Below are 26,258 nucleotides of genomic sequence, written 5' to 3'. Positions count from 1 at the left end.
TCATGATTTTGCAATTGGTGCATATGGACTTCCACCTCACTGTGTGTTTTTTTTGTTCTGTTTTTGTGTCCCAGATGGATGCGAGGTGGGACCTTGGAGTGAATGGGGAACGTGCAGTAGGAATAACAGAACGTGTGGGTTTAAGTGGGGCCTGGAAACCAGAACACGACAGATTGTGAAGAAGCCGGCAAAGGACACGATCCCTTGCCCAACCATTGCTGAGTCCAGAAGATGTAAAATGGCTGTGAGACACTGCCCGGGAGGTAAGAGAGGAATCCGATAATCCACTGGTGTTGTCTTGAGTGGGAGGTCATTGTATACATTGTACAGCTGAAGATTTGGCCTTAAGATTTGGGCTTCCCAAATTCTGGACCTTGGTGGAGAAATACTAAGTTCATTTAAAACTGCAATTTGTTCAAAGGCGAATCCATGTAGCCCTTTACTGGGAGAACCTCTGCCACTACCTTAAATATCTGTGGTGACCAATCGGGTGCTAGGTACATTACACAGACACCTTCACTTTGCTCTGAATGACTTCAACAGGTAAAGTTTCTCCTCCTACGTTGTGCCGGATGAGTCAGACTAGCACCTACTGTAGGTGCTAAGACTGAGAAGGTGGCCTTCTGATGGCAATATGGTAGCAGGTTACTATAGATTAAGCTAACGGTTGACCTCTATTTCGATAATGACACATACCCAAATATATTATACAATGTACTGTCCAGTAACTAAATTTTGCTAGTTTATGTGCAAAATGCTAAGAGTGGATGCTTAATGTTTGGTCCTTGGGGCCTTGTTCCTGTAATGCTAAGGAGGGGTGCACCTTGCTGCAATGAAGCTTCGGAGTAAGCTGGTAAAATACTTTATTGCGGTCCGAACATGTGGACAAGCATTGTCACCTGCTGCCCACTTACAGGTATATTTAGAAATTAAGATGGTGCCCATCCAATCAGATTTTAGGTTTGATCTTCTAGAAAGCCGCTGCATAAATGATAAGTAGAATCTCCACTTCTAAAAACTCACACTTTAGTAAATATATGCCTTGAATCTTCCTCATTCTGGATTTTAGTGTGAACAGAGAATAGTCTGTCTGGCTATACTCGGAGCTGTCCAGTAACCGTTTTTCAAAACAAAAAGTTTCAGACTACGGTATTTTGAAGCAATCTTTTGGTTCCAGGCTGTTAAATCTGCTAGACCGCTCTTAAAAATCTCTTCTTGGCTACACCTGATGCGCAAACGTACGTTTCACCGCTCCCCTAATAACACTGTCTTATTCTTTTATATACTGTAGTTGGATGTATTAAGCCCTTGGGGCGTAATTGGGCCCAGGCGAAACCTTGGAAGTAATTTTTAAGCTGAGCTCAGCTGGTGTAAATCACTAAAGGAAGATTAAAAAAGGGACACACCCGTGTCCTGGTTCTTATTTGTCAGATGACCGTCAACTGCGTTTTGCCAAATATTTTGTTCTGCATTCTGGGATATTTCACACATATACATTTCCTGTTATTACTGTGTAACTGTTCTAGAGTTTTATTAGAATAAAATCTTAAGCCTTTATTAAAGCACACTTCCGGCCATCGTCGAGGTTGCGTGCGTCATGTTTCTTGCAGCATTCCCTGTGCTACCATTAATGACTGGTGTAACTCTGGCACCCTTCTATTTTAAAATCTGTTCCAAGAGAATACAATTTAATATGGTGCAGTGACATCGAAGCTGTGGCACTAGCCTGTCTCTTACCCGCCTTCCGTTCTATGCAGATAAAAATTATGTATGCAGAATAGAAATGGTGACTTTGGTGGAACTCTGGCACCCTTCTATTTTAAAATCTGTTCCAAGAGAATAAAATTTAATATGGTGCAGTGACATCGAAGCTGTGGCACTAGCCTGTCTCTTACCCGCCTTCCGTTCTATGCAGATAAAAATTATGTATACAGAAAAGAAATGGTGACTTTGCTGATTGACTTGGGACAGTTGGGACGATGTTGGCGGTGTGTGTGCTTTAACAGTGTGATTGCTTAAAAGTACCTACAGCCTACATGCTCAGATACTCACGTTATGGTGCCCACGCAATGCGCAATTATTGATCTTTTAGTTCAAAACGTATTTCTTCTAGTTGATATCGAACTGTTTATTTTCCAGTGTAGTCAATATTGCAGAGCAAAATAGTATGCGCGTGCAGGTATTTTTGTACTACATTGCATGTTATTGGACTACATACTATTGAAGTGCCGTAAAAATGGGGTGTAGTTCAAATCTCATGTAGTTCTAATTGCATAGTGTGTACAGTCCAAATGGCATAGCACACATTGTCTAGGCGCTAATTGCACCTAGCACACGTCTCACTGTGTGTGGGCATCATTAGTTCAGCATGGACAAAGACACTGGAATTATTGAGCTGTATTCCCTTGCTTGCATACGTTTTCTGAATGTGAAACTAAATGCATCAATAGAGTACAAGCATTTACCGTTAGCGTTTGCTACTGAGACACCCAGCGGCAGCTTTGCGAGTACCAGCAGCTGTGTACAAGGGTAATGATCAGTCGTTATTCAAACCTCTGATTAGCCCAATGTTGCACGGCCGCAGTACGCAAGGCACTGGAACCATTGCAGCTGCATACAAGATCAGTCGCAGGCTGAGCCATGCCTCAAATACGGTCTTAGCACCCCTGCGCTTCTGCCCCCACAGTATCCCAGACTTTCAGTTATTTTGCAGATAAATCCTTATTGAGATTGCAATCACAAGAACATCAGGGCAGTTGCCGGATAATACAAAGCCGGATTTAGATATCAAAGGGCCCTAGGCAAGATACCTGTTTGGGGCCCCCCACCATCAAACATTCCTTACCGCTATAAATTTGCTTTCCTCTTACACATTATGACCTGCACCATAATGCCACTTACACAATATACACCGTACTATAATGCCCCTTACACATTATGCACCACACCTTAGTGTTTACCATTAGTGTTTTAGTTGCAAAGGAATTGGCACCAGTTAGCAGATTAAGATGATCAAGAAATGCAAAGTCCGTGGAACTCCCATATAGGGCTAGCGGATAGGGGAATTTGTATATGTGTATATTTGTATATGTGACGTAGTGCCAAGTTTTGCGCCCCCTGCCGGGGAAATATTGCCCCCCCCATAAATGTAACCCCGCCTCCTCCGCCCCCCCTTCCTGTCTTACCTTTCCCCTCACTTTATGGCTGGAAGTCGGAACCGCAGATCTACTAGTCTGCGTCCCGGAGCTCCTTCTGGCTCCTTAGGACAAAATGTCCATCACAAAATGGCCGCCCCCATTGAGCAGACCGTTTTTAAGGATGCCAGAGGGGGCCTCCTCTAGCATCTTAAAAACTGTCTGCTCTAAGGGGGCGGCCATTTTGTGATGGACATTTTGTCCTAAGGAGCCAGGAGGAGCTCCGGGACGCAGACTAGTAGATCTGCGGTTCCGACTTCCAGCCATAAAGTACAAACGCGGCGGTGGGGTAATGCAAGTACTGGGAGCGTAACAATAGCTCCCGCAGACCCCGGCTCCCACAGTTACTCGGTGCCTCCCCGCCACCGCTGGGTCTACGGCGCTATTGTTATGCCACTGTTTTATATATATTGACCAGTGTGTACTGGGCTGTGATACCATACGCTGTTCTGTATGGTTATGCCGCATTTTATACTTCTTTTGCGACCCCTACATTGGTCAATCTGTCTCTGAACCCAAAAATGTTCTATTCTTGCTGTAAAACATATACTGTACATTAGGTACAGCACATCATTATTACACGTTCAGATGTTGGTGGAAACCTTTTTATAAACTAATTCCTTGACTTAAATGTCTGTCTTCCCTAATTATTCTCACATTAGATTAAAATACCATAAGAGATTTGGGTTAATGTATCACCAGATCAAAAGCCGGTACTTTCTGTCCAGTAACATTTTTACAATTCCTCTCTCTGGAGAGCTGTCTCTATTTTTCTATTTTACTTTGTAAGATTGTTTGACACGCGTATAATTCACGGAGGGAAATGTGCTGGCTGTTCCGTCGACTGCCCGCGAGATTAGGAGATACAGTGCTGGCCAGCGGCAGGTACCGCCGTGAAGCCCCGGCCAGCGATCAGACCTAGGTCATATTTGGGATCGTTGTTTGGCAAAGATGAGAACACAGAATATTTTACTTTTCTAACATAACAAAACTCTTTTCCCCTTCCTTTCCTCTCCCCTTGAATGCTCTGTATTGGCTGAATCTTCTATATTTAATTATTACTGTTGCCGATGATTTTTGCGGCCATCTGAATTATTTTGGGGGGTGCGGATTTGGAATTAAGAAAATTCCAAAAAGCTGGTTTTAGAACCACTGAAGGGTTAAGGTGTAAGGAATCTTCTCTGTGAACCTTTAGAGGCATGGCAGAGGCCGCCAGATTGGGGAACAGCGGGTGACTGCCAATTTCCTATTTAACATTGCTCGCTTGTTCCCACCCTAAAACTACATTTCACTTTTGGGTGGAGTTATGCCGTTACTTTCCTGTCTTGTTGGACTCGCTTGATGCGGAGGTCCCAGTGGAGTGGGGAATACTCACAGAAGCTCTTGTGCGGGCTGCCATGAAGATCTACTGCATCGAATAAGACCTTTATAAACTCCATATTACCATTTAATAACGATCCATTTCATTTGTCTGCCACGGAATTCTAGCTCCAATTTTAAATAGAGCCGTCACAAATGCATGGAAAAAAAAATTGGAATTGGAATACTTGTGCTGGGTATCACAGCTTAGCGGTAAAACGCGTGAGCCGAGATCCTATACCCAAATCTTGCTCTCAAGTTGCACGTAGGCAAATTCAGATTTCAGGAAGGTCTCCTGCACCAAGGATGGGACTGGTCTCCTTTCATTAGTCCTAGCCAATCAGTCTTGCGTACCATATAATTTGCAGGCCGAGACATGCCCCAAATACGGTCAGGACACTCCTGCATTACCATACCCTCCAACGTGACCCATTCCATTAGGTACACAATGCTCTGTTCCTGGACTTCCCTGCCAGTGGCAGTTACAGAGGTTGGACTCCAGCACAGTCCACAATTCAAAGAGGGGGGTCACATCAACTGCCAGTGAGTCCAGGACAGTGATGTTTGGGGTGGCAGTAGGTGTGGCTCCCCTTTGTGAATATTGGACTGTGCTGCAGGCTCACATCTGTAACTGCCACTGGCAGGGAAGTCCAGAAACAGAGCAATTTGCCTAATGGAATGGGTCATGTTGGAGGGTATGCGTTACTGCCCCCAAATGGTCTCAGACTTTCAGTCACGTTACAGTAGGCATGTCCAAACTATGGCCCTCCAGCTGTTGTGAAACTACACTTCCCAGCATGCCAGTGGCGTAGCTAAGTTTTTTGTGCCCCCCCCGCGCCGTTAGGGGGGACGCCCCCCCCCCCCCGCCGCCACCCCGCCAAGCACCCTCCGCCCATGCAACCCCCCCCCCCAATCCCCCGCAGCCTTACCTATCGCACTGGTCCCGGCAGCTCCGTTCTTCTGCTGAGGACCACCACAAAATGGCCGCCCCCATACAGCAGACAGTTTCAGAGAACGGGGGCGGCCATTTTGTGGTGGTCCTCAGCAGAAGAACGGAGCCGCCCGGACCAGCGAGATAGGTAAGTCTGCGGGGGATTGGGGGGGGGGGGGTGTAACTATAGCATCGGGGGCTGCGGTGCTATAGTTACGCCGCTGCAGCATGCCTTGCCATAGTTTTAGCATTTCCTAATAGCAAAACTATGGCAAGGCATGATGGGACTCGTAGTTTCAAAACAGCTGGAGGGCCATAGTTTGGACATGCCCGCTTTACAGATAAATCATGAGCATGTGACCTCCTGGCAATGGGCACGTAACATCCTGTCAACGAGCATGTGAGCTCCTGGCAACAAGCATGTAACCCCCTGGCAACAAGCACGTAACATCCTGGCAACGAGTATGTGATGCCCCCGGCAACGAGCATGTGACACCCCCCCCGGCAATGAGCATGTGATGCCCCCCGGCAACGAGCATGTGACCCCCCCCCCGGCAATGAGCATGTGACCCCCGGGCAATGAGCAAGGGACCCCCTGGGTGATTACAGTATTTACTGACCACTTGTTGCACTAAGTCGGGTCTTATGATGACCGGGGGGTGGTGATGGTTAATGTGTATGTAAGAAGTTGCCGTGGGGTGCATAAATCGCCTCAATAAATGATGACCTAGGGGGTCTCGTTATTCCATCTTAAAAGCCTTTACTCCAGTGTGAATGCTGAAGTAATAAATACTTTTCATTCATTCAGTTCCCAGAAAACAGTCATTGATGAGATGTCAACATTTACACCCAAAAAAGTGAAAAACTCACGTTGATCTCTTGCTTACGCCGACTGTTTCTGTGTCGACCTTGTGGGGTCCACTTAATGGAATTCAACATAAACCTGGTCTGGGAGTTATACCACACCCCTCTAGTAGTTAGTTAGCAGCAGAATTCTACCAATGGAAAATCGTCACGTTCAGGCCACCAATAGGATCGATGTTATGGTCCCCGTAGAGTAAAGGGATGCCAAGGGTTAAGATCATTGACCTGTGTACGATATGCAAATAAGCTGCCGCCACTGAGGGGGGACAGGCAGCGGTAAATCCCATTTATACGCCAGCTATTGGGGTATCACTGGCTGGAAAGGTGGATGTTATCTGTAACAATGTTGCATAAGATACTGTGACTGTATCACTCGCCAGGTGAGGGATACAGTTAGGTGTGTGAGACCCCTCTCTGGGGGCCGTCCCACCCCAGCCTACGCATCGTCATTGGTCTTATTTGAAGAATTTGGCGACAGGCCATAGACCTGCAGGGGGCCTGCACATTTATATTGGGTATTAAATATCATGTTACACCAGTAAAGGGAAACAGATGTGCTATTCTTAGAAATATCTATAGAAAACCCGAAGGTCACCGCTGGGTTAGACAAAGAGAAAATGATCCCTAAAATATATTGCACAATGGAGATGTCGGTCTTTTGTCTTGTTTTCAGATGACAGCGGCCTGTGCTGCTGCGGGAGGGCGCTGTGTAAATGCTGCTGCTGTATAGTAAGTCATGGGCTCCTATCCCCGCTCTGCTGTCCGACTATATCTCTCGTCAGCGGAATTCCCTCGTACAGTGATCAGTAATCACCTGTCCTGTTTTATTTACTTACTGTACCTGCAATACTCTATTATATATATTTGTGTGTTATTTTATATATACCGTGAGTGTGTTAATAATTTTTTTTATTATTATTTTTTTAACCTTGTCAACACAGTCAACACAGTCAACATAAACACTAAAACGTACCACCGCGTTCCCTCGCATGGCTTGCTGCGCCCACCATGCTTTGGCCATGGTGCCTCGATACGCTAGTGGATAGTAAGGCATGAAATTCCGCCTGTCGGCTAAAAAATAAAAAAACAGTAAAAAAAAAGCACCGTGTCGACCTAATGATCCCATTGACCTAACCGATTTCGCTCTAATGGCCCTGTCGACCTTACTGCGCGTCTTACATGCAAGTCTTGTTGACCTTGCTGCATGTCGACCTAAAGTCGTGTCGACATATCTGCATGACACCTAGTGGTGTCGACCTACTTGGTGGTGACCCAATGACCGTATCCCATATGTGTATGTGCACATTTACCATGTCGACTAATTTCAGGTGTTGACCTAAACCCAGTCGACCATTGAATGTATGTTGACCGTCATAGGTGACCGTATCCCGTTTTTTTCTATGGGCTGCAGGACCACAGCCTCCCCCCCCCCCCCCCTCTGCCTAAGTGAAGCCAGATGCAGTCTGGGAGACTGCTCTGGCTTCACTGTGACTGTTCGTGACTTCCTATTGGAAGTCCAATCTGCCAATCACCCAAGGTGTTCCTTCCCTCTGGGGACGCCTCTATGGGCTGCTTCGGCTGCAGCCCATAGAATGCGGGGTTCTGCGCATGCGCCGGTCACGGTGCCTGTCCTCTACAGTGTACACACAGTGGGATCAGCGGAGACCAGCAGGGGGTGGAAGCAGCAGAGACCAGTGGCAGCGGAGAGGGGAGGGGGAGGCATCTCTGCCAGTAGCAGCCCCCCTACCCCGAGGTAGAGGCCACCACCCGCCGCCATATAGTTCCCAACAAATCTGTTTATACAAATTTGCAGACTTTTTTTGCAGCTGAAGTGGGGATAAATGAGCCCATTGATAAATGCTCCTGTTTGTTGTTACTAACATGTTCTGACTGGTCAGTTCAAAAAGGTTAATTTGTCAACATTGTGTTCTTTCAGTGTAGTATTGCAGATGTTTCCCTAACATGATACTTTGACAGGGCCTCAGTGCTGCTGGAAACACAAGACCGCTCCTTTTCCCAAAATCCCAGGGGGGGCGGTCTCTGCTGGATGTCCTTTAGACAGGAAGGTATCCTGTAGCAAATCTGTGCAAGGTGAGACGTATTGGGACCAATAGTCTACCCTATGTCAGATGAATTGAGGCTTCGGCTGCAGAAGTTCAAGAAAGGGTCATAACCTTGCGGGATTTTTTTGGGTGGGGGTGGGGGGGGGGGGTGATCCTAGTTCTCTGACATGTGGCAAAATGATCTTGGTCTTTAGTGTCATTTCTATTTTGTCTATCCTAATATGGTAACTGATCGCACTTTACATGTTTGACCTCCGAGCTTGTTAGCTGCCCATTTAGTCATGTTGTGATTGACGTCGTTTTGTTTTCTGGACAAATACAGACGTTTTGCAATTTGTGAAAGCAGCGACTTGGGGTCACCTGATCAGGAGGGTATATAGCACTATAGAGCGGTCTACTGAAATCAGCGTGTTATTACACTGAGCAGCGGTTCCAAGCGGTTTTTCTCTCCCGTACCCCCTCCTCTCATAAATCCCCCCCTCACCCATAGGAGTAGCGGAGGAGTAGTGTGCGGTCAGGAATCGGGTCCCTCTGTGTCTGTGGATGACAGTCAAAAGGTCGACATGTGAGTGGACGCGGTACACTTTGACGGTGACCGTTGTTGACTATGTCGACATTCGGGACCAAAACAAACGTGAAAAACTCATGTCGAGATTTGACTGTAGACCTTCCCATTGTCAACTAATGCTATTGTCGACCTTCCAACCCTGTTGACCTTAGCCGTGTTGACCTTTTTCAGGTGTCGACCTAAGCCCTGTCAATCTTCAGTGGTCCACCCAAAGCATACCAACCTAAATAGGGTCGACCAATGACCCATACCCATTATTGTGACCTCTCCGCTTCCATACGCTGAAACACTTAGTGCTGCTGATAGATGGAGAGAGATGGCTATACTGCCCCCTTCTGGCTGTGCTGGAAATTGTGAAGAACTAGGACAGTCTATGCTACGGCCCATATGCACTGGGGGATGCGGGCGCTGGGGGATGAGGGCGCTGGGGGGTGAGGGCGCTGGGGGATGCGGGCACTGGGGGATGCGGGCGCTGGGGGGTGAGGGCGCTGGGGGGTGAGGGCGCTGGGGGGTGAGGGCGCTGGGGGATGCGGGCGCTGGGGGGTGAGGGCGCTGGGGGGTGAGGGCGCTGGGGGATGCGGGCGCTGGGGGGTGAGGGCGCTGGGGGGTGAGGGCGCTGGGGGATGCGCACTGGGGGATGAGAGCGCTGCGGGATGAGAGCGCTGGGGGATGCGGGCGCTGGGGGGTGAGCGCGCTGGGGGATGAGAGCGCTATGGGATGAGAGCACTAGGGGATGAGAGCGCTGTGGGACACTGGGATGAGAGCGCTGGGGGATGAGAGCACTGTGGGATGAGCACGCTGGGGGATGAGAGCGCTGGGGGATGCGGGCACTGGGGGATGCGAGCGCTGGGGGGTGAGGGCGCTGGGGGGTGAGGGCGCTGGGGGATGCGGGCGCTGGGGGGTGAGGGCGCTGGGGGGTGAGAGCGCTGGGGGATGAGAGCGCTGGGGGATGAGAGCGCTGGGGGATGCGGGCGCTGGGGGGTGAGGGCGCTGGGGGATGCGGGCGCTGGGGGGTGAGGGCGCTGGGGGATGCGCGCGCTGGGGGATGAGAGCGCTGGGGGATGAGAGCGCTGGGGGATGAGAGCGCTGCGGGATGAGAGCGCTGGGGGATGCGGGCGCTGGGGGGTGAGCGCGCTGTGGGATGAGCGCTGGGGGATGAGAGCACTGGGGGATGACAGCGCTGTGGGACACTGGAATGAGAGCACTGTGGGATGAGAGCGCTGGGGGATGAGAGCGCTGGGGATGAGAGCACTGTGGGATGAGCACGCTGGGGGATGAGAGCGTTGGGGAATGAGAGCGTTGGGGGATGAGAGCGCTGGGGGATGAGAGCGCTGGGGGATGAGAGCGCCGGGGGATGAGAGCGCCGGGGGATGAGCGCGCCGGGGGATGAGAGCGCCGGGGGATGAGAGCACCGGGGGATGAGAGCGCCGTGGGATGAAAGCGTTAGGGGATGAGAGCGCCGGGGGATGAGAGCGCCGGGGGATGAGAGCGCCGGGGGATGAGAGCGCCGGGGGATGAGAGCGCCGGGGGATGAGAGCGCCGGGGGATGAGAGATCTGTGGGATGAGAGATCTGTGGGATGAGAGATCTGTGGGATGAGAGATCTGTGGGATGAGAGATCTGTGGGATGAGAGCGCCGGGGGATGAGAGCGCCGGGGGATGAGAGCGCCGTGGGATGAAAGCGTTGGGGGATGAGAGCGCCGGGGGATGAGAGCGCCGGGGGATGAGAGCGCCGGGGGATGAGAGCGCCGTGGGATGAAAGCGTTAGGGGATGAGAGCGCCGGGGGATGAGAGCGCCGTGGGATGAAAGCGTTAGGGGATGAGAGCGCCGGGGGATGAGAGCGCCGGGGGATGAGAGCGCCGGGGGATGAGAGCGCCGGGGGATGAGAGATCTGTGGGATGAGAGCGCCGGGGGTTGAGAGCGCCGGGGGATGGGAGCGCCGGGGGGGTGAGAGCGCCGTGGGATGAGCGCGCTGGGGGATGAGAGCGCTTTTTTTCACATCTATCGCTGGTGACTGCACCGATGGCCATCCCTAGTGTGAATTCGCAGTAATATTGTGTGTATGGAGGGATCGCTGTATGTGAGGTCTTTGCATCTATATTGATCCCTTTATAGCACAGGCAGATGTGAGGGTACATGATACATGAATCTATTTACAAGGTGATTGACAGGAAGCCGGCATTAGTGGGTGGTCACCGGACGTTTCCTGGGGCGCCGGCTCCACCTCCGATCACCCTGTTTCTATCGCACCGACAGAGGGAGTTCTGGGAAACGCACTCGGAAAATCCTTTGATGGTCGGTGAGTTGCGGCTGGATTCGCAGCAATGTCATTCGCAGACTTCCACAGGGCAGGTTTTCTCTATCTGGTCACAGAGCTCTACTAAATCGTCCATCAGCGATCAGGTCTGAATCAGGCCCATTGTACCCATCTATTGGGTAGGTTTGTGCTGGCCTGGACGGTGATGCTGTACTGGTGGGATTCTGAGGAGGGGATATATTTGCTAAGTCGACAGTATGAAGGTCGACATACATCGGGTGGACCACTAAAGGTCGACGGGGCTTAGGCCGATACATGAAATAGGTCGACAGGGTCGGAAGGTCAACAGAAGCATTAGGTCGACAATGGGAAGGTCAACAGTCAGAAGTACACTAATATGGTGTCCATGTCGACAGGGACACAAAAAAAACTTGGAAAAAAATCTTGTCGACCTTCTCCATTGTCGACCTATTGCTTGTGTCGACCGTCTGACCCTGTTGACCATAGACCTAATGTAGGTCAACTTAATGTATGTCGACACTATGACCCCTGGAGAGTGATGGAAACTTACAGAAAACTTCTTGGCATTGTTCTACTGTGATGACTCTGCCGTTCCTCCCGCACTCCGCTAATGCTCGCTAAGCACAGCACTTACCATTTGTTACCTGTCCAAAATATGCAGGCACGGCTCCTAAAGTAGCCAGCTCGGAGGGATGATTGATGGCGTATCGCCCCAAGTAACTGTTCCACTGTCATATTGTTCTTCTTCCTCAGACATGAGATTATTTATAGAATGGAAAGATGGGGAAAAGCCATTAAGGCCAAATATGGCCACCCCCACCCCCCACCCCCCATACACAAAAAATACATTATGGATAATATATTGAAACTTGATCTGTCCGGACGGACGGTGTAATGGTTAGCATTAGTGTCTCACAGCACTGAGGTCATGGGTTCCATTCCCACCGTAGCCCTAACTGTTGTGGAGTTTGTATGTTCTCTCTGGGCTTGTGTGGGTTTTCTCCGGGCACTCCGATTTCCTCTCATGGTCCAAAAATATACTGGTAGCTTAATCCGGCTCCTAACAAAATGAACCCTAGCTTGGATGCACATGTGGTAAGCTCCACTGGGGCAACAACTAAATATTCTTTGCAAAGCGATACGGAATATGTGTGCGCTATATAAATAACTAATAATAAATTTATCTATCATATATATCTAGATCTTAATCATAATCGTGCTATGTTGATGATGGACCTATTGTTACCTGGAGGCCTGGAGATAAACGGTTAATGTTGAGTAACATGTTAAATGGTGCGGCGGACACTTTTCTAGCGATTTCCACACTAACAGCAGCGTAGAGTCAGAGCAGATCACTGGAATGGTGCAGATCACTGGAAAAATGGGTCGGCGGCCATTTTTCCATTGAGTTCTTCAGAGCGGTGTGAGCCTCCCATGAGGCAGGTAGTAGACTCTGCTTTACATATCCAGACGGAACCAATAATCTTCTATTCATCACCGAGACGACATGATTTTAATAATTGTCATCTCACTTGACAAGTAACAGATTTGCCTCTGACTTTCGTAACCATAAGTAGCGTTGGCCAACATGAGGATAAGTGTGAGTGTGTCTCATTACTCAGTAGTACGCAGAGCCATCACTAGCCCCAATAACATGAAGTTGTTTGTTTCCTCTTTGGCTTTTCTAGCATCTTATGTAGTAGTTTAGGACCTACTGTATTGTTTTCTTTTTATATGGATTTGTTAGATCATTGATGCTTCCGTTTATTCCTTTCCACCTCTCCTTGGTTTCACCTCCGCATCTCTGTGGCTGAGTTCTGAACGTTGACTTGGCCATTCCAAAATCTTGGTTCAGCCCTTCGGTTGTTTGCTAGTGGGCTTTAGACCTTTGCCTTGTTGTCCATTTCAGCTAGATGAGTTGTCAAACAGATGGCCTCATGGTTAACTCAATGCTTGTGAGGTGTCGTAATCATGTTGTTGCAAAACAAACCCCTCCCGGCAAACCACCCCACCTTGGCCCACTCTGTCCAAAAGTCTTCTCTTTCATTATGATGCAACATTGAAAACCGTAATTGTACTCCCAATGTCTTTTGGGGAAGAGACGGAGCGGTCTCCTGACGATTCCAAAAAAGCTATACTCGTATCCTCAGCTTTCAGTGATAGTCATAAACGTTAACATTTTATGATGTTGACAGAAGCTTTTAGATCCCTTTACAACTTATTGTACCTGCTTTTTGGGTGAGTTTTCTCAGATGCTCCTAGCAAGGCTGGCAACTGTTTTCCGAGTTCTCCATGAGTAAACAATCTTCCTTATTGTAGAGTGATGGACCTTTAAATTGTTTTCAAATGGCCTTTCTAACCCTTTCCAGATTGTGCGGCAACAATTGCTTCTCTGAGATCATTGCAGATGCCCTTTCTCCTTAGTTTGATATAACCACAAACTTGAATGTACATGTGTGTATACATATGTGTCTGTGGGGGGGAGGTATGTAACCTTGGTAAGACAGAAAGACCCAACTAATCGCTTTCTGTGGTTTAAAAATGACAGTTAGAAGTTAGTTGGTATTTTATATCTCTTCAAAGGTTTCGCTATATGTCCCTGTGTGTGTGTGTGTGTGTGTGTGTGTGTTTTCAAGCAATAATATGCAGCAATTTGTAAGCCAAAACACATTGGCAGTGTTTCGTATGTTGTGCACTTTTCTTAATTTAACATACTGCGTAAGAAATGTATCAAAACTTCTAAACCAATGAGAAGTGGACCAGTGGAGAAGTTGTATAATAGAAATTGGAATGAAGGTAAACGTGGTGCCTGATGAATTTTGGAGTTCGCCCTTCCGAATTCCTTGGGGTCTTACCCTAAAGGTACTCCACAGATTATAAAGACAAAAGAAATGGGTGGAATTCAGATACTAGGCGCTCTCCATATGGACATACAGTGGAGAAGTTGCCCCATAGCAACCGACCAATTTCTAACTATTATGGATCAGGTACATTCTGTAAAATGATAGGTAGAAGCTGACTGGTGGCATAGGGTTAGGGTATTTTCTTCACTTGTACTTTGGATTGATATATCGTCCCCATAGTCCCAGTGGCATTCAAAATAACCCATAATTACCTCAACTGTTGAGTTTTGCAGGATACCACTTGCATCTTGGATTTCTCTCCTGAACTCCCGGAAGACCATGAAGCCTCTCAGAATCTACCTGACTGTCCACTTTACAAGTGAACAATCAGCTGGACCTCATTCCCCACTTTACTAACCTGGGAATTGCTAATTCGTATAGCACAGGGGTGTGGAACCTTTTTTGTGCCAAGGGCCGTTTGTATGGGGAAAAAATCCTTCGGGGGCCATATGTAAAAATGTATCTTACAAATTGTTCTGCTGCAGCCGTCCCACGCTAGGACTGACAGTCTCCGGCAGCTGTTGATTAAGAGAAATCTTGCGAGAACTACCGACCTCTCACGAGAAATCCCCTGTACTTGACTCCAGGCAAAGCCGCCGGGAGGACCACTCAAACCGGCTGGGGGGCCACATACAGTCCCCGGGCCTGAGGTTCCTCACCCCTGGTATAGCAGGTGGTGGAGTCACGAGGATGTGTTCATCATGCCACACCACCCATGACTGTTAGAAGGTATATTGCAAGAAGACCTAAAGGGATTTGGTGTTGGATATCAGGAAGGTGGAGTCACTGGTATAACTTTGCCACTTCCTGTCACCTCATATGACGGAGAGAGGAGCGTTCCTCCTTCCCTGTTCTTCACGATAGACTGACAGAAGGAGGAAGTCTGTGGACAGGTCCTCTTTAGAACAGGAAAGCTCTTGGCCATTCTACAGTAGAAGACTTCTAATGTCAATTTCCAATTGGCAAGTCTGAAGAACTTCATGATATATAGGGCTTCTTATATGTGACTTTAACATTTTGTTCTGTTGATGGGCTTTTACTGTTCATCCTACTGGTCCGGTTTTGAACCACCTCAGACAAGCGTTACATAGTACCTGTGTCAATATGTAACAACCCGTAGTAATTGTATACATTTGGGCCATAGCATTTATATGCTTTGCTTCTTCCTGGCTTTTCTTCGATAGATCTGTGAAGACCACGGTTCTGTAAATCTTTTAAATCTCCGACTATCTATGATTTAAACTCTTGGCTAAAATAACAAAAGTTAAAGCCATTACATGCTGGAAAAAGGTGGAATTTTGGCCCAAATGCTAAAATACTTAATAATACGCAGCTTTCAAACCCCTGAACTTATCCGGAGTGTTTCCAGGCTTGGTAGGTTCACACCCCTCCCTGGTACAAGTGCGGTGTAAACAGACACAAGTGTTTGTATGGGATACGGTCACTAGGTCTACAAGCATTAAGTCGACATGCAGGAAGGTCGACATGGGTTAGTTTTAGTGTCCATGTCGACTGTGTTTACATTCAGGACAAGACAAATGAAAACCCCCATGTCGACCTCCCCCAATGTCAACCTAATGACCCTGTCGACCTTCCTGCATGTCGACCTTCAGTCATGTTGACAGTCATGCATGTCGACCTAGTGGTGTCGACCTAATGCTTGTCGACCTAGTTGCTGTCTGCAGGGCCGCCAAGAGGTTTGCCGGGCCCCGGTAAAATGTGGGGACGTGGCCTAATGACTGGAGTTGTGACCACCTCCTCCGATTAGGCCACACCACCAATATGTTTAGAGGGGGTGAAAAAAACTCTAAAGTCAAGGGGGGTGTAATTGCGCCCCCCCCCCCCTCCCCTCAGCAGCAGCACATACCTACAGCATGTGTGCTGACAGCAGGCTCAGCATGACCTCTTACGCTGTCAATGAGACGCTCATGCTGAGCCTCCAGCAAGCCTGGGTAAATAGTACCTGCCCCCCCCCCCCCCCCCCCAGCGGCCCTGGCTGTCTGTCCAATCATCCATACCCGTTTGTACAGATGCAGGCCATTTGTAGATTTGCCATTTTTAGTTCGGCAATTCCTGGTTGCCTATGTATCACTTGCAATGGATGAGTTTGCTATAAAGGTCATATTTCTGTAGGTGTTCTTCTACAGCATAGCGGTACAGCTTCACCTTGTTGTCAAGGGCGTAACTACCATAGGTGCAAGGGGTGCAGCTGCTATGGGGCCCAGAGCTGAGAGGGGCCACCTTCCCTGTCACAGTTACATGTGTTATATACAGGGTGTAGCTACCATAGGTGCAGGGGGTGCAGCTGCTATGGGGCCCAGAGCTGAGAGGAGCCACCTTCCCTGTCACAGTTACATGTGTTATATACAGGGTGTAGCTACCATAGGTGCAGGGGGTGCAGCTGCTATGGGGCCCAGAGCTGAGAGGAGCCACCTTCCCTGTCACAGTTACATGTGTTATATACAGGGAGTAACTAGCATAGGTGCAGGGGGTGCAGCTGCTATGGGGCCCAGAGCTGATAGGGGCCACCTTCCCTGTCACAGTTACATGTGTTATATACAGGGGTGTAACTACCATAGGTGCAGAGGGTGCAGCTGCTATGGGGCTCAGAGCTGAGAGGGGCCACCTTCCCTGTCACAGGTACATGTGTTATATACAGGGGTGTATCTACCATAGGTGCAGGAGGGGCAGCTGCTATGGGGCCCAGAGCTGAGAGGGGCCACCTTCCCTGTCACAGTTACGTGTGTTATATACAGGGGTGTAGCTATAATAGGTGCAGGGAGTGCAGCTGCTATGGGGCCCAGAGCTGAGAGGGGCCACCTTCCCTGTCACAGTTACATGTGTTATATACAGGGTGTAGCTACCATAGGTGCAGGGAGTGCAGCTGCTATGGGGCCCAGAGCTGAGAGGGGCCACCTTCTCTGTCACCGTTACATGTGTTATATACAGGGTGTAGCTACCATAGGTGCAGGGGGTGCAGCTGCTTTGGGGCCCAGAGCTGAGAGGGGCCACCTTCCCTGTCACAGTTACATGTGTTATATACAGGGTGTAGCTACCATAGGTGCAGGGGGTGCAGCTGCTATGGGGCCCAGAGCTGAAAGGAGCCACCTTCCCTGTCACAGTTACATGTGTTATATACAGGGAGTAACTAGCATAGGTGCAGGGGGTGCAGCTGCTATGGGGCCCAGAGCTGACAGGGGCCACCTTCCCTGTCACAGTTACATGTGTTATATACAGGGGTGTAACTACCATAGGTGCAGAGGGTGCAGCTGCTATGGGGCTCAGAGCTGAGAGGGGCCACCTTCCCTGTCACAGGTACATGTGTTGTATACAGGGGTGTAGCTACCATAGGTGCAGGGAGTACAGCTGCTATGGGGCCCAGAGATGAGAGGGGCCACCTTCCCTGTCACAGTTACATGTGTTATATACAGGGGTGTAGCTACCATAGGTGCAGGGGGTGCAGCTGCTATGGGGCCCAGAGCTGAGAGAGGCCACCTTCCCTGTCACAGTTACATGTGTTATATACAGGGTGTAGCTACCATAGGTGCAGGGGGTGCAGCTGCTATGGGGACCAGAGCTGAGAGGGGCCACCTTCCCTGTCACAGTTACATGTGTTATATACAGGGGTGTATCTACCATAGGTGCAGGAGGTGCAGCTGCTATGGGGCCCAGAGCTGAGAGGGGCCACCTTCCCTGTCACAGTTACGTGTGTTATATACAGGGGTGTAGCTATAATAGGTGCAGGGAGTGCAGCTGCTATGGGGCCCAGAGCTGAGAGGGGCCACCTTCCCTGTCACAGTTACATGTGTTATATACAGGGTGTAGCTACCATAGGTGCAGGGGGTGCAGCTGCTATGGGGCCCAGAGCTGAGAGGAGCCACCTTCCCTGTCACAGTTACATGTGTTATATACAGGGAGTAACTAGCATAGGTGCAGGGGGTGCAGCTGCTATGGGGCCCAGAGCTGACAGGGGCCACCTTCCCTGTCACAGTTACATGTGTTATATACAGGGGTGTAACTACCATAGGTGCAGAGGGTGCAGCTGCTATGGGGCTCAGAGCTAAGAGGGGCCACCTTCCCTGTCACAGGTACATGTGTTATATACAGGGGTGTAGCTACCATAGGTGCAGGGAGTACAGCTGCTATGGGCCCAGAGATGAGAGGGGCCACCTTCCCTGTCACAGTTACATGTGTTATATACAGGGGTGTAGCTACCATAGGTGCAGGGGGTGCAGCTGCTATGGGGCCCAGAGCTGAGAGAGGCCACCTTCCCTGTCACAGTTACATGTGTTATATACAGGGTGTAGCTACCATAGGTGCAGGGGGTGCAGCTGCTATGGGGACCAGAGCTGAGAGGGGCCACCTTCCCTGTCACAGTTACATGTGTTATATACAGGGGTGTATCTACCATAGGTGCAGGAGGTGCAGCTGCTATGGGGCCCAGAGCTGAGAAGGGCCACCTTCCCTGTCAGTTACATGTGTTATATACAGGGTGTAGCTACCATAGGTGCAGGGAGTCCAGCTGCTATGGGGCCCAGAGCTGAGAGGGGCCACCTTCCCTGTCACAGTTACATGTGTTATATACAGGGTGTAGCTACCATAGGTGCAGGGAGTGCAGCTGCTATGGGGCCCAGAGCTGAGAGGGGCCACCTTCTCTGTCACCATTACATGTGTTATATACAGGGTTGTAGCTACCATAGGTGCAAGGGGTGCAGCTGCTATGGGGCCCAGAGCTGAGAAGGGCCACCTTCCCTGTCACAGTTACATGTGTTATATACAGGGGTGTAGCTACCATAGGTGCAGGGGGTGCAGCTGCTATGGGGCCCAATGCTGAAGGGGCCACCTTCCCTGTCACAGTTACATGTGTTATATACAGGGGTGTAGCTACCATAGGTGCAGGGGGTGCAGCAGCTATGGGGCCCAATGCTGAAGGGGCCACCTTCCCTGTCACAGTTACATGTGTTATATACAGGGTGTAGCTACCATAGGTGCAGGGGGTGCAGCTGCTATGGGGCCCAGAGCTGAGGGGGCCACCTTCCCTGTCACAGTTACTTGTGTTATATACAGGGGTGTAGCTACCATAGGTGCAGGGGGTGCAGCTGCTATGGGGCCCAGAGCTGAAGGGGGCCCGTTTTTGCTGTCTAACTAATGTTTTACATACATTTATCACAATCAGTTGCTAAATAGGGGGCCCTTACAAACTTTTGCTACGGGGCCAACACAGTATAGCAGCATTCAAGATATGTTGAAATGCTTTTTATTGAACGTACTGTACTGTATTTTGGTGAAAACATTCTACTCTCAGCTCCGTTAGGAGGAGAGTCCCTGTGTTCATTTGCTGGGCAAGACTGATGCTGATGAGCTAAGCTGCGGCCTCTTAAATGCATTCACGTTCCTAATGGAGTATAATCTAATTTCTTCGCTCTGGAATCAAATCTTCTTGGCGCCAGAATCTCTGAGTTTCTTTCTTTGTTCGGTCAAGAAAGCCATTTTTTTTTCCCCGTTTGGCTATATCAAAGGCCACAAAATCGACAGAAGATTTCTTTATGTTTTGGATATAATTCAATGTTAAAGTCGATACGCAGGTATTCGGTAATGCCCGAAAGTACATCCATGACGGGTAGAAAACTTATGTCCGTAATATTGTGAACAAAGTTACATATTCGCCTATTTAGAAGTTCCCCTGATGGAATCTGTAACTTCTTTCATCCAGAGTACGCTGCTGGGTTTTAAATGTGTTGTTTTTTTCTTTCTTGTAACACAACACATGAAATTGGTTCAGAAAATGGAAAAAGAATATTTAATGACCCTTCTACGCAGGTGCAATGGTCTTGTTTCAGACACTCTGTGCATGGGCTGTGCAGGCAGTGATAGAATGCAGAATGTCTGATATTTGGCAGCCTTGAGAGTGTTGCTAAAAATGCCGGTGTTACGCAAATCTTTGGAGCGTGTATCCAGCAGCGACCGCGTCTTCCGATTCAATGATTCGGGCATCTTCGTTCATAGTTGCATGTGAGGTTGAAAAAAAGACAATTGTCCATCAAGCTCAACCTATATTAAACATACCTGACGTAACGGAGTCATTTTAAGCTAAACGACCCCTTCTCTAGTTGCCAATGTATCACTGATACATTGGCAACTAAATGCCGTCAGCTCCCGCCCCGTTTTCTGTGATCAGCGGCGGAAATAAAATTCAGTTTATACTGACTTCTATTACCGAAGGGGAGAGAAATGATTCGATGGTCGGCAACCATTGAATTATCCCCCCCACTTCGGCCGCATGCTAGGGATTGTGTTCCCACATACATCCACTCACAGGCTAGCGGGGCCGCGGGTGGCGCTGACCTGTTCGCTAGGCCTGAATCAGACCCACTATTTCTTCTGGCAATGAATTCCGAACTTCAAATGCCCTGACCGTAAAGAATCCCTTCCTTCGGAGGGTACGAAATCTCCTTTCCTCTAATCTCAACAGGTGCCTGCGTGTCTTATCCATAGTCATCAATGTAAACAGAGATCCTGACGGTTCCCTGTACTGACCCCTGATATATTTGTAGATATTGATCATGTCCCTTCTGAAACGCCTTTTCTCCAGTGTAAACATACCCAGCCTGGCTCACCTTTCCTGGTAGCTCAACGACACCAGACCCCTGATCAGTTTAGTTTATCTTCTCTGTCCCTTTTCCAATTCAATAATATCTGTTTTATGGGATTCGGTATGAAATCCCGACGGCTATTGACAGATGGTCAAAATCCCGACAAGGTCAAAATCCCGACATTTAAAATCCCGACAAGGTTAAAATACCGACATATAGAATGTAGACAGGTGAAAAAGTCAACATGAATTTTGGTCGACAGGTCGCAAGGTCGACATGGGTTTTTCACCCTCTTTTTACCCGAATGTCGACACAGTCGGAAGTCAACCGCAGCCGCTCGCAATGCTTCAGGCACGGTGCCTCGCTGCGCTCTGCACACTATTTTATTCTCCCACCACGCCCTGTCGGCACATGTTGGGTCAGAAAAAACTGTGAAAAAACCCATGTCGACCTCACAACTTGTCGACTTTTTCACCTGTCTACATTCTATATGTCGGTATTTTGAACTTGTCGGGATTTTAAATGTCAGTATTTTGACCTTGTCAGTGTTTTGACCTTGTCTGTATTTTGACCATCGGTCAATGGTTGTCGGTATTTTGACCATCGGGATTTTGACTGCATCCCGTTTTATGGTGTAGTGCACAGATGGCAAATATGAGAAACCTAATGCCTGATGTAGGTTGAGACACTGTTACAGAGTGTCTTAGTACAGTACGAAGTCAGGAAATGTGTTCACCTCTTCATCAGGCATAATGTTACTTGCGTTCCGGAGCAATCAGGCCCCGTGTGATTTCTCTGAGGCTTTCTCCGTAAAAAAAAATTAAATATATATATTTTTTAAATGCAAATGAAACATCTGTGAATATATGAATTTACCGCCATGCATAAATTCATTTGGAGTGACTGCTTGTGATTAAACATAAACTGCCGGTGTATACTCACGTATATGATCATAATAAAATGTAATCTCTCAGAACGTAACCGAGAGGATAAATGGAGGGTGAATCTATTCAAATTGTAAACGCTTGGAAATTTGTTCAAAATAGCTTGAATAGGCCTCTACAAAATCATAAATATACGTTGTAATTATCCATTCCGATAGCGTTATGCACAAACGTTGCTCGTCAGTGACCCCAATCGCAAATAGGTATATTTTATTGTGATCGCTCGCTGGTCATGAGAATCAACCATCAATACAAATTAGCAGGACAACAAATCGCTGTCATGTGTTTCTGATTTCGGCTACGACCCATTGTTTGTGCCTTAGAGGATTATGTAATAAAACATGGCTTCATTAAAATATTAAGTGCCTCCAGATTTTTGGCCGACACTACAAAACCGCTGGGGATCACAATCAGTAACATGTTCCAGTCAGTGCAGTGATTAGAGCCTGTGTTTCGGGACTGCGATCACATTTATTAAGAGATTTGGTTGTAGTAAACTACTGTTCCGTGGCAGGGTAATTATATACAGTCACTAGCAATAAGCTGCAATCTCTGTGACAGAAGGCGCTGAATTCGTTCCTGTAATTCTGTTCACCAAGCTGCGTGGGACTAATTGTTCTGCAAAGTGTTCTCTTCATACTTACCTATCCTCCCGGAATGGCCAGGAGGTCCCCTCCCGGCCCCCCAGAAGGGTGGGCAAGCCTCCCACATTTAGCGGGTCCCTCGCATCAGTCGCCGCACCCCCTCCTTCTGCTGGTTAAATACTGGCATTCGTGGCTCTTTTGGGAAGGGGGTGGGGCTAAAATTATGCAAATCACATCATTTAGTACCACCCCCTCCCCGAAGAACCGGAAAGCACTGTATTATCAGGAATGGGGTGGGGCTTAATGACAACAAGCCGTGAGCAAATGGGGCTTTTCTCGTTGCTCGCTAAAAGCAGCCATTGAGTATCGCCCCCAATCTCCTGTCACTTTAGACGGGAGATCAGGCTGGAGAAAACATTTCAATCTGGCCCATCGGGCTATATTTACCAAAGATCGAATTCTAAAACAACCTGGAATCATTAAACATCGGCATAAAATCAACCAGTTTTTCTAGTTCAATAGAACTTTTATTTACAATCGATTTTTGTTTCCACTTGAATTCGATGGTCTTTTGGTTTCTTGTTGAAATTCTAAATCTGTTCTACTCATAGGAGCGAAAACTGACCAAGTTGTACAAAAGCATCCCGATTGGCCAAAACATGTCACATGCGCTGTGTTGCCCCAGGGCTAATTTGCATATTTATTATTTTTTTTTTAAATCATTACTTTTGACTTTACCTGAATGAATGCAGTCGGAGCACCCCACATCTTCTCTCCTCATGTTTAACCATCGTACCGAGGTTTCAGACAATCTGACATTCAAGTCAAATAGAACGGTTTCTATAGCATAAGGAATGACAAATTTCAATCTATTCTAAAAATTGACTGTCAGTATTTAAATAGTGCACACTGTATTAAGCCTTAACAAAAGATAAATGCAAAGTTGGTAAAGGGGGGGGGGCTCTAGCATCCGCGCCTCCTTACCGCCGGCTACCGCATTCATAATTATCGCATATGCACTAACATATGCGATAATTATGGCAAAGGACAGCTCTTAAGAGCTGTCCTTTTGCAGTGAGAGTCAGCGGGTCCCACGTGGACCCGGTGGCTCTCCCCTCCCTCCCTTACCCGGCACTGCTGCTGCTGCTGCGCAGGGCTCTCCTCCTTTCTGCACCTTTAAGAGGATCATGCAGGTAGTGCAGTGCAGGGAGGAGGAGGTCACAGGTCCGGGCAGCACAGCTCTGTGCTGCCCGGACACAGGTGAGGGGTGGTCGGTGCGGGAGGCAGTGGGTTTGCGTTAGAAGCCCATAGGCTTCTATCGGGCATTGCCAGATTTTTCTGACGATGCCCCGGCCGCGGTAACCCGGCGGGGATGCTTAGAGCATCCCAAAATGCGGTAAAAACCAGATAATGGGGTTTTTACCGCATTTTTAGTTTACAGAATCTCCCCCAAAGAGAGAGAAACGTCCAGCCAATCAGCTCCTTACTGCCATGTTACTGGCTGTGTTTGCAAAAAGTCAGTAAGGAGCTGATTGGCTGGACGTTTATCTCTCCTTATCACCCTTGCATTTATCTCTTGTTAAGGCTTAATACATCTGCCCCAATGAAACATAAATGTTTCCCGATGTTCTATTTCAGTTGTTTTGTTTGTTTTTTTAGGTTGATTTTGACCATTTTATTGTATTCATTGTATTGGTCAATTTTGTCTATTTTTACCCTTTTAGTAAATCTCCAACATGATTCTGTCCCATTGGGGCAGATGTATTAAGCCTTAACAAGAGATAAATGCAAGGGTGATAGAGCGAGATAAACAACCAGCCAATCAGCTCCTAACTGACTTTTTTCAAACACAGCCTGTAACATGGCAGTAAGGAGCTGATTGGCTGGACGTTTATCTCTCCTTATCACCCTTGCATTTATCTCTTGTTAAGGCTTAATACATCTGCCCCAATGAAACATAAATGTTTCCCGATGTTCTATTTCAGTTGTTTTGTTTGTTTTTTTAGGTTGATTTTGACCATTTTATTGTATTCATTGTATTGGTCAATTTTGTCTATTTTTACCCTTTTAGTAAATCTCCAACATGATTCTGTCCCATTGGGGCAGATGTATTAAGCCTTAACAAGAGATAAATGCAAGGGTGATAGAGCGAGATAAACAACCAGCCAATCAGCTCCTAACTGACTTTTTTCAAACACAGCCTGTAACATGGCAGTAAGGAGCTGATTGGCTGGACGTTTATCTCTCCTTATCACCCTTGCATTTATCTCTTGTTAAGGCTTAATACATCTGCCCCAATGAAACATAAATGTTTCCCGATGTTCTATTTCAGTTGTTTTGTTTGTTTTTTTAGGTTGATTTTGACCATTTTATTGTATTCATTGTATTGGTCAATTTTGTCTATTTTTACCCTTTTAGTAAATCTCCAACATGATTCTGTCCCATTGGGGCAGATGTATTAAGCCTTAACAAGAGATAAATGCAAGGGTGATAGAGCGAGATAAACAACCAGCCAATCAGCTCCTAACTGACTTTTTTCAAACACAGCCTGTAACATGGCAGTAAGGAGCTGATTGGCTGGACGTTTATCTCTCCTTATCACCCTTGCATTTATCTCTTGTTAGGCTTAATACATCTGCCCCATTGTTTGTTACGTAAAGGGAGCTGCTGTGGTTTCTAAGCTACCATAAAGGGAGGTCAAAAGCTGCTGCAAAATGAAGTTGGCAAATATGTGTCAATTTCAATGGATTATGTCATTTTATTAAGATCAAAAAAATGAAACAAAAAAAATACATCCTTTTTTTTCCTCTTTTGCAAAACAAATCAACAGTTAAAATTTTCCCCCTTTTCTCGTTTTAGGGAAGCGACCGATGAAAGACAAGAAGAACAAGAAGAAGAAAAAGAAGCTACTTGAGCAGGCCCAGGAACAACACAGCGTTTTCCTTGCTACAGACAGGATCGGGCAGTAAATGGACAATTCCTCCGGTGGATTTCTTCTTCGCTACGTGCACAAAGGCTGCTACAGTACAGTACATGCTCTCGCACACCGATGAACTGCAGAATGGCTGCTTTCACAGTATTGTTACAAATACCTTGTGAACATAATCGCTAGCCCTATTTGTGTTATTTATACTTAATATTTTTTTTTTCACTTATCCGGAATCTCCGAAAAAAGCGGAAATACTGAGTTGAATCAGTGATGTGATGTAAATGTGTCAAAAGACTTCTTTTTTTTTTTATATAATTTTTTTTTATTTTTTATCCAGTGCCTACGACGGAAGCTACCAGTATATTGAAATGGGACTGTTATCAGATTGACAGGACATCTAAAAATAATAATAATAACGGACGAGTGTATATTTCTGTAAAAGAAAACAAAAGAAAAACGAGGAGAAAAAAAAAAAAAACGATTTGGGAGTAGAAATTGAATGAACAGTTTTTCAGTTTTATGGTTTCCATACTGTACATTTAAACCATTGTAATTTGAAATGTTTGTTTAGCTGATGTCGGTCGTCGTTGCCTATTATAACAAAACAGTTGTGTAATGAAACTGACGCTAATGATACAGTACTGCAGCAGTAACTGCCTATTTTCCCAAATAGCGCAGCCGTTATGATTTGTACAGAGTCCTGAGACGGTAATTATAATAAACGTCTTTACGGTGTAAACATTTTGCCTCTTATTAATCTTTTGCATAATGAACCCGTAAACATCGGCTGTTGTTCTCAGTATGCGCATAGCATATCTGTAAGAGATGTGTGTGGTAGAGGGTGTGGTTTATAGTGTCGGCATGGTCAAAACGTCAACACAAGCAGTAGGTTGACATGGAAAAGCTGGACATGAAACAGGTTGACATGAGTTTTTTTATTTATTTTTGGACATTGTATAAGTGTGCCACCTCTTGCATGACTCCCTTCGCACGCCATGCTTCGGGCACGGTGCCTCGCTATGTTTGGCACACTGTTATATTCACCCTC

The 26,258-nt window shown here is 47.4% G+C and overlaps 1 protein-coding gene across 1 annotated transcript in view; it reads left to right on the top strand.

Moving 5' to 3' along the window:
• Nucleotides 1-25,949, top strand: part of RSPO2 (R-spondin 2) — an 89,273-nt gene extending 63,324 nt beyond the window's left edge. Inside the window, exons 5-6 of the mRNA XM_083186696.1 lie at nucleotides 75-263; nucleotides 25,141-25,949. Of these exons, the coding sequence (XP_083042822.1) occupies nucleotides 75-263; nucleotides 25,141-25,250 (299 nt within the window). The 3' untranslated portion in view covers nucleotides 25,251-25,949. The remainder of the gene's footprint in view (nucleotides 1-74; nucleotides 264-25,140) is intronic.
• Nucleotides 25,950-26,258: the final 309 nt, after the last annotated feature.

This window comes from Crinia signifera, chromosome 5 (genome assembly GCF_055691185.1).
Source record: "Crinia signifera chromosome 5, ASM5569118v1, whole genome shotgun sequence".
Lineage (NCBI taxonomy): Eukaryota > Metazoa > Chordata > Amphibia > Anura > Myobatrachidae > Crinia > Crinia signifera.
The sequence above is the reverse complement of the archived record's forward strand: the minus strand, read 5'-3'. Positions and strand labels throughout refer to the sequence as shown.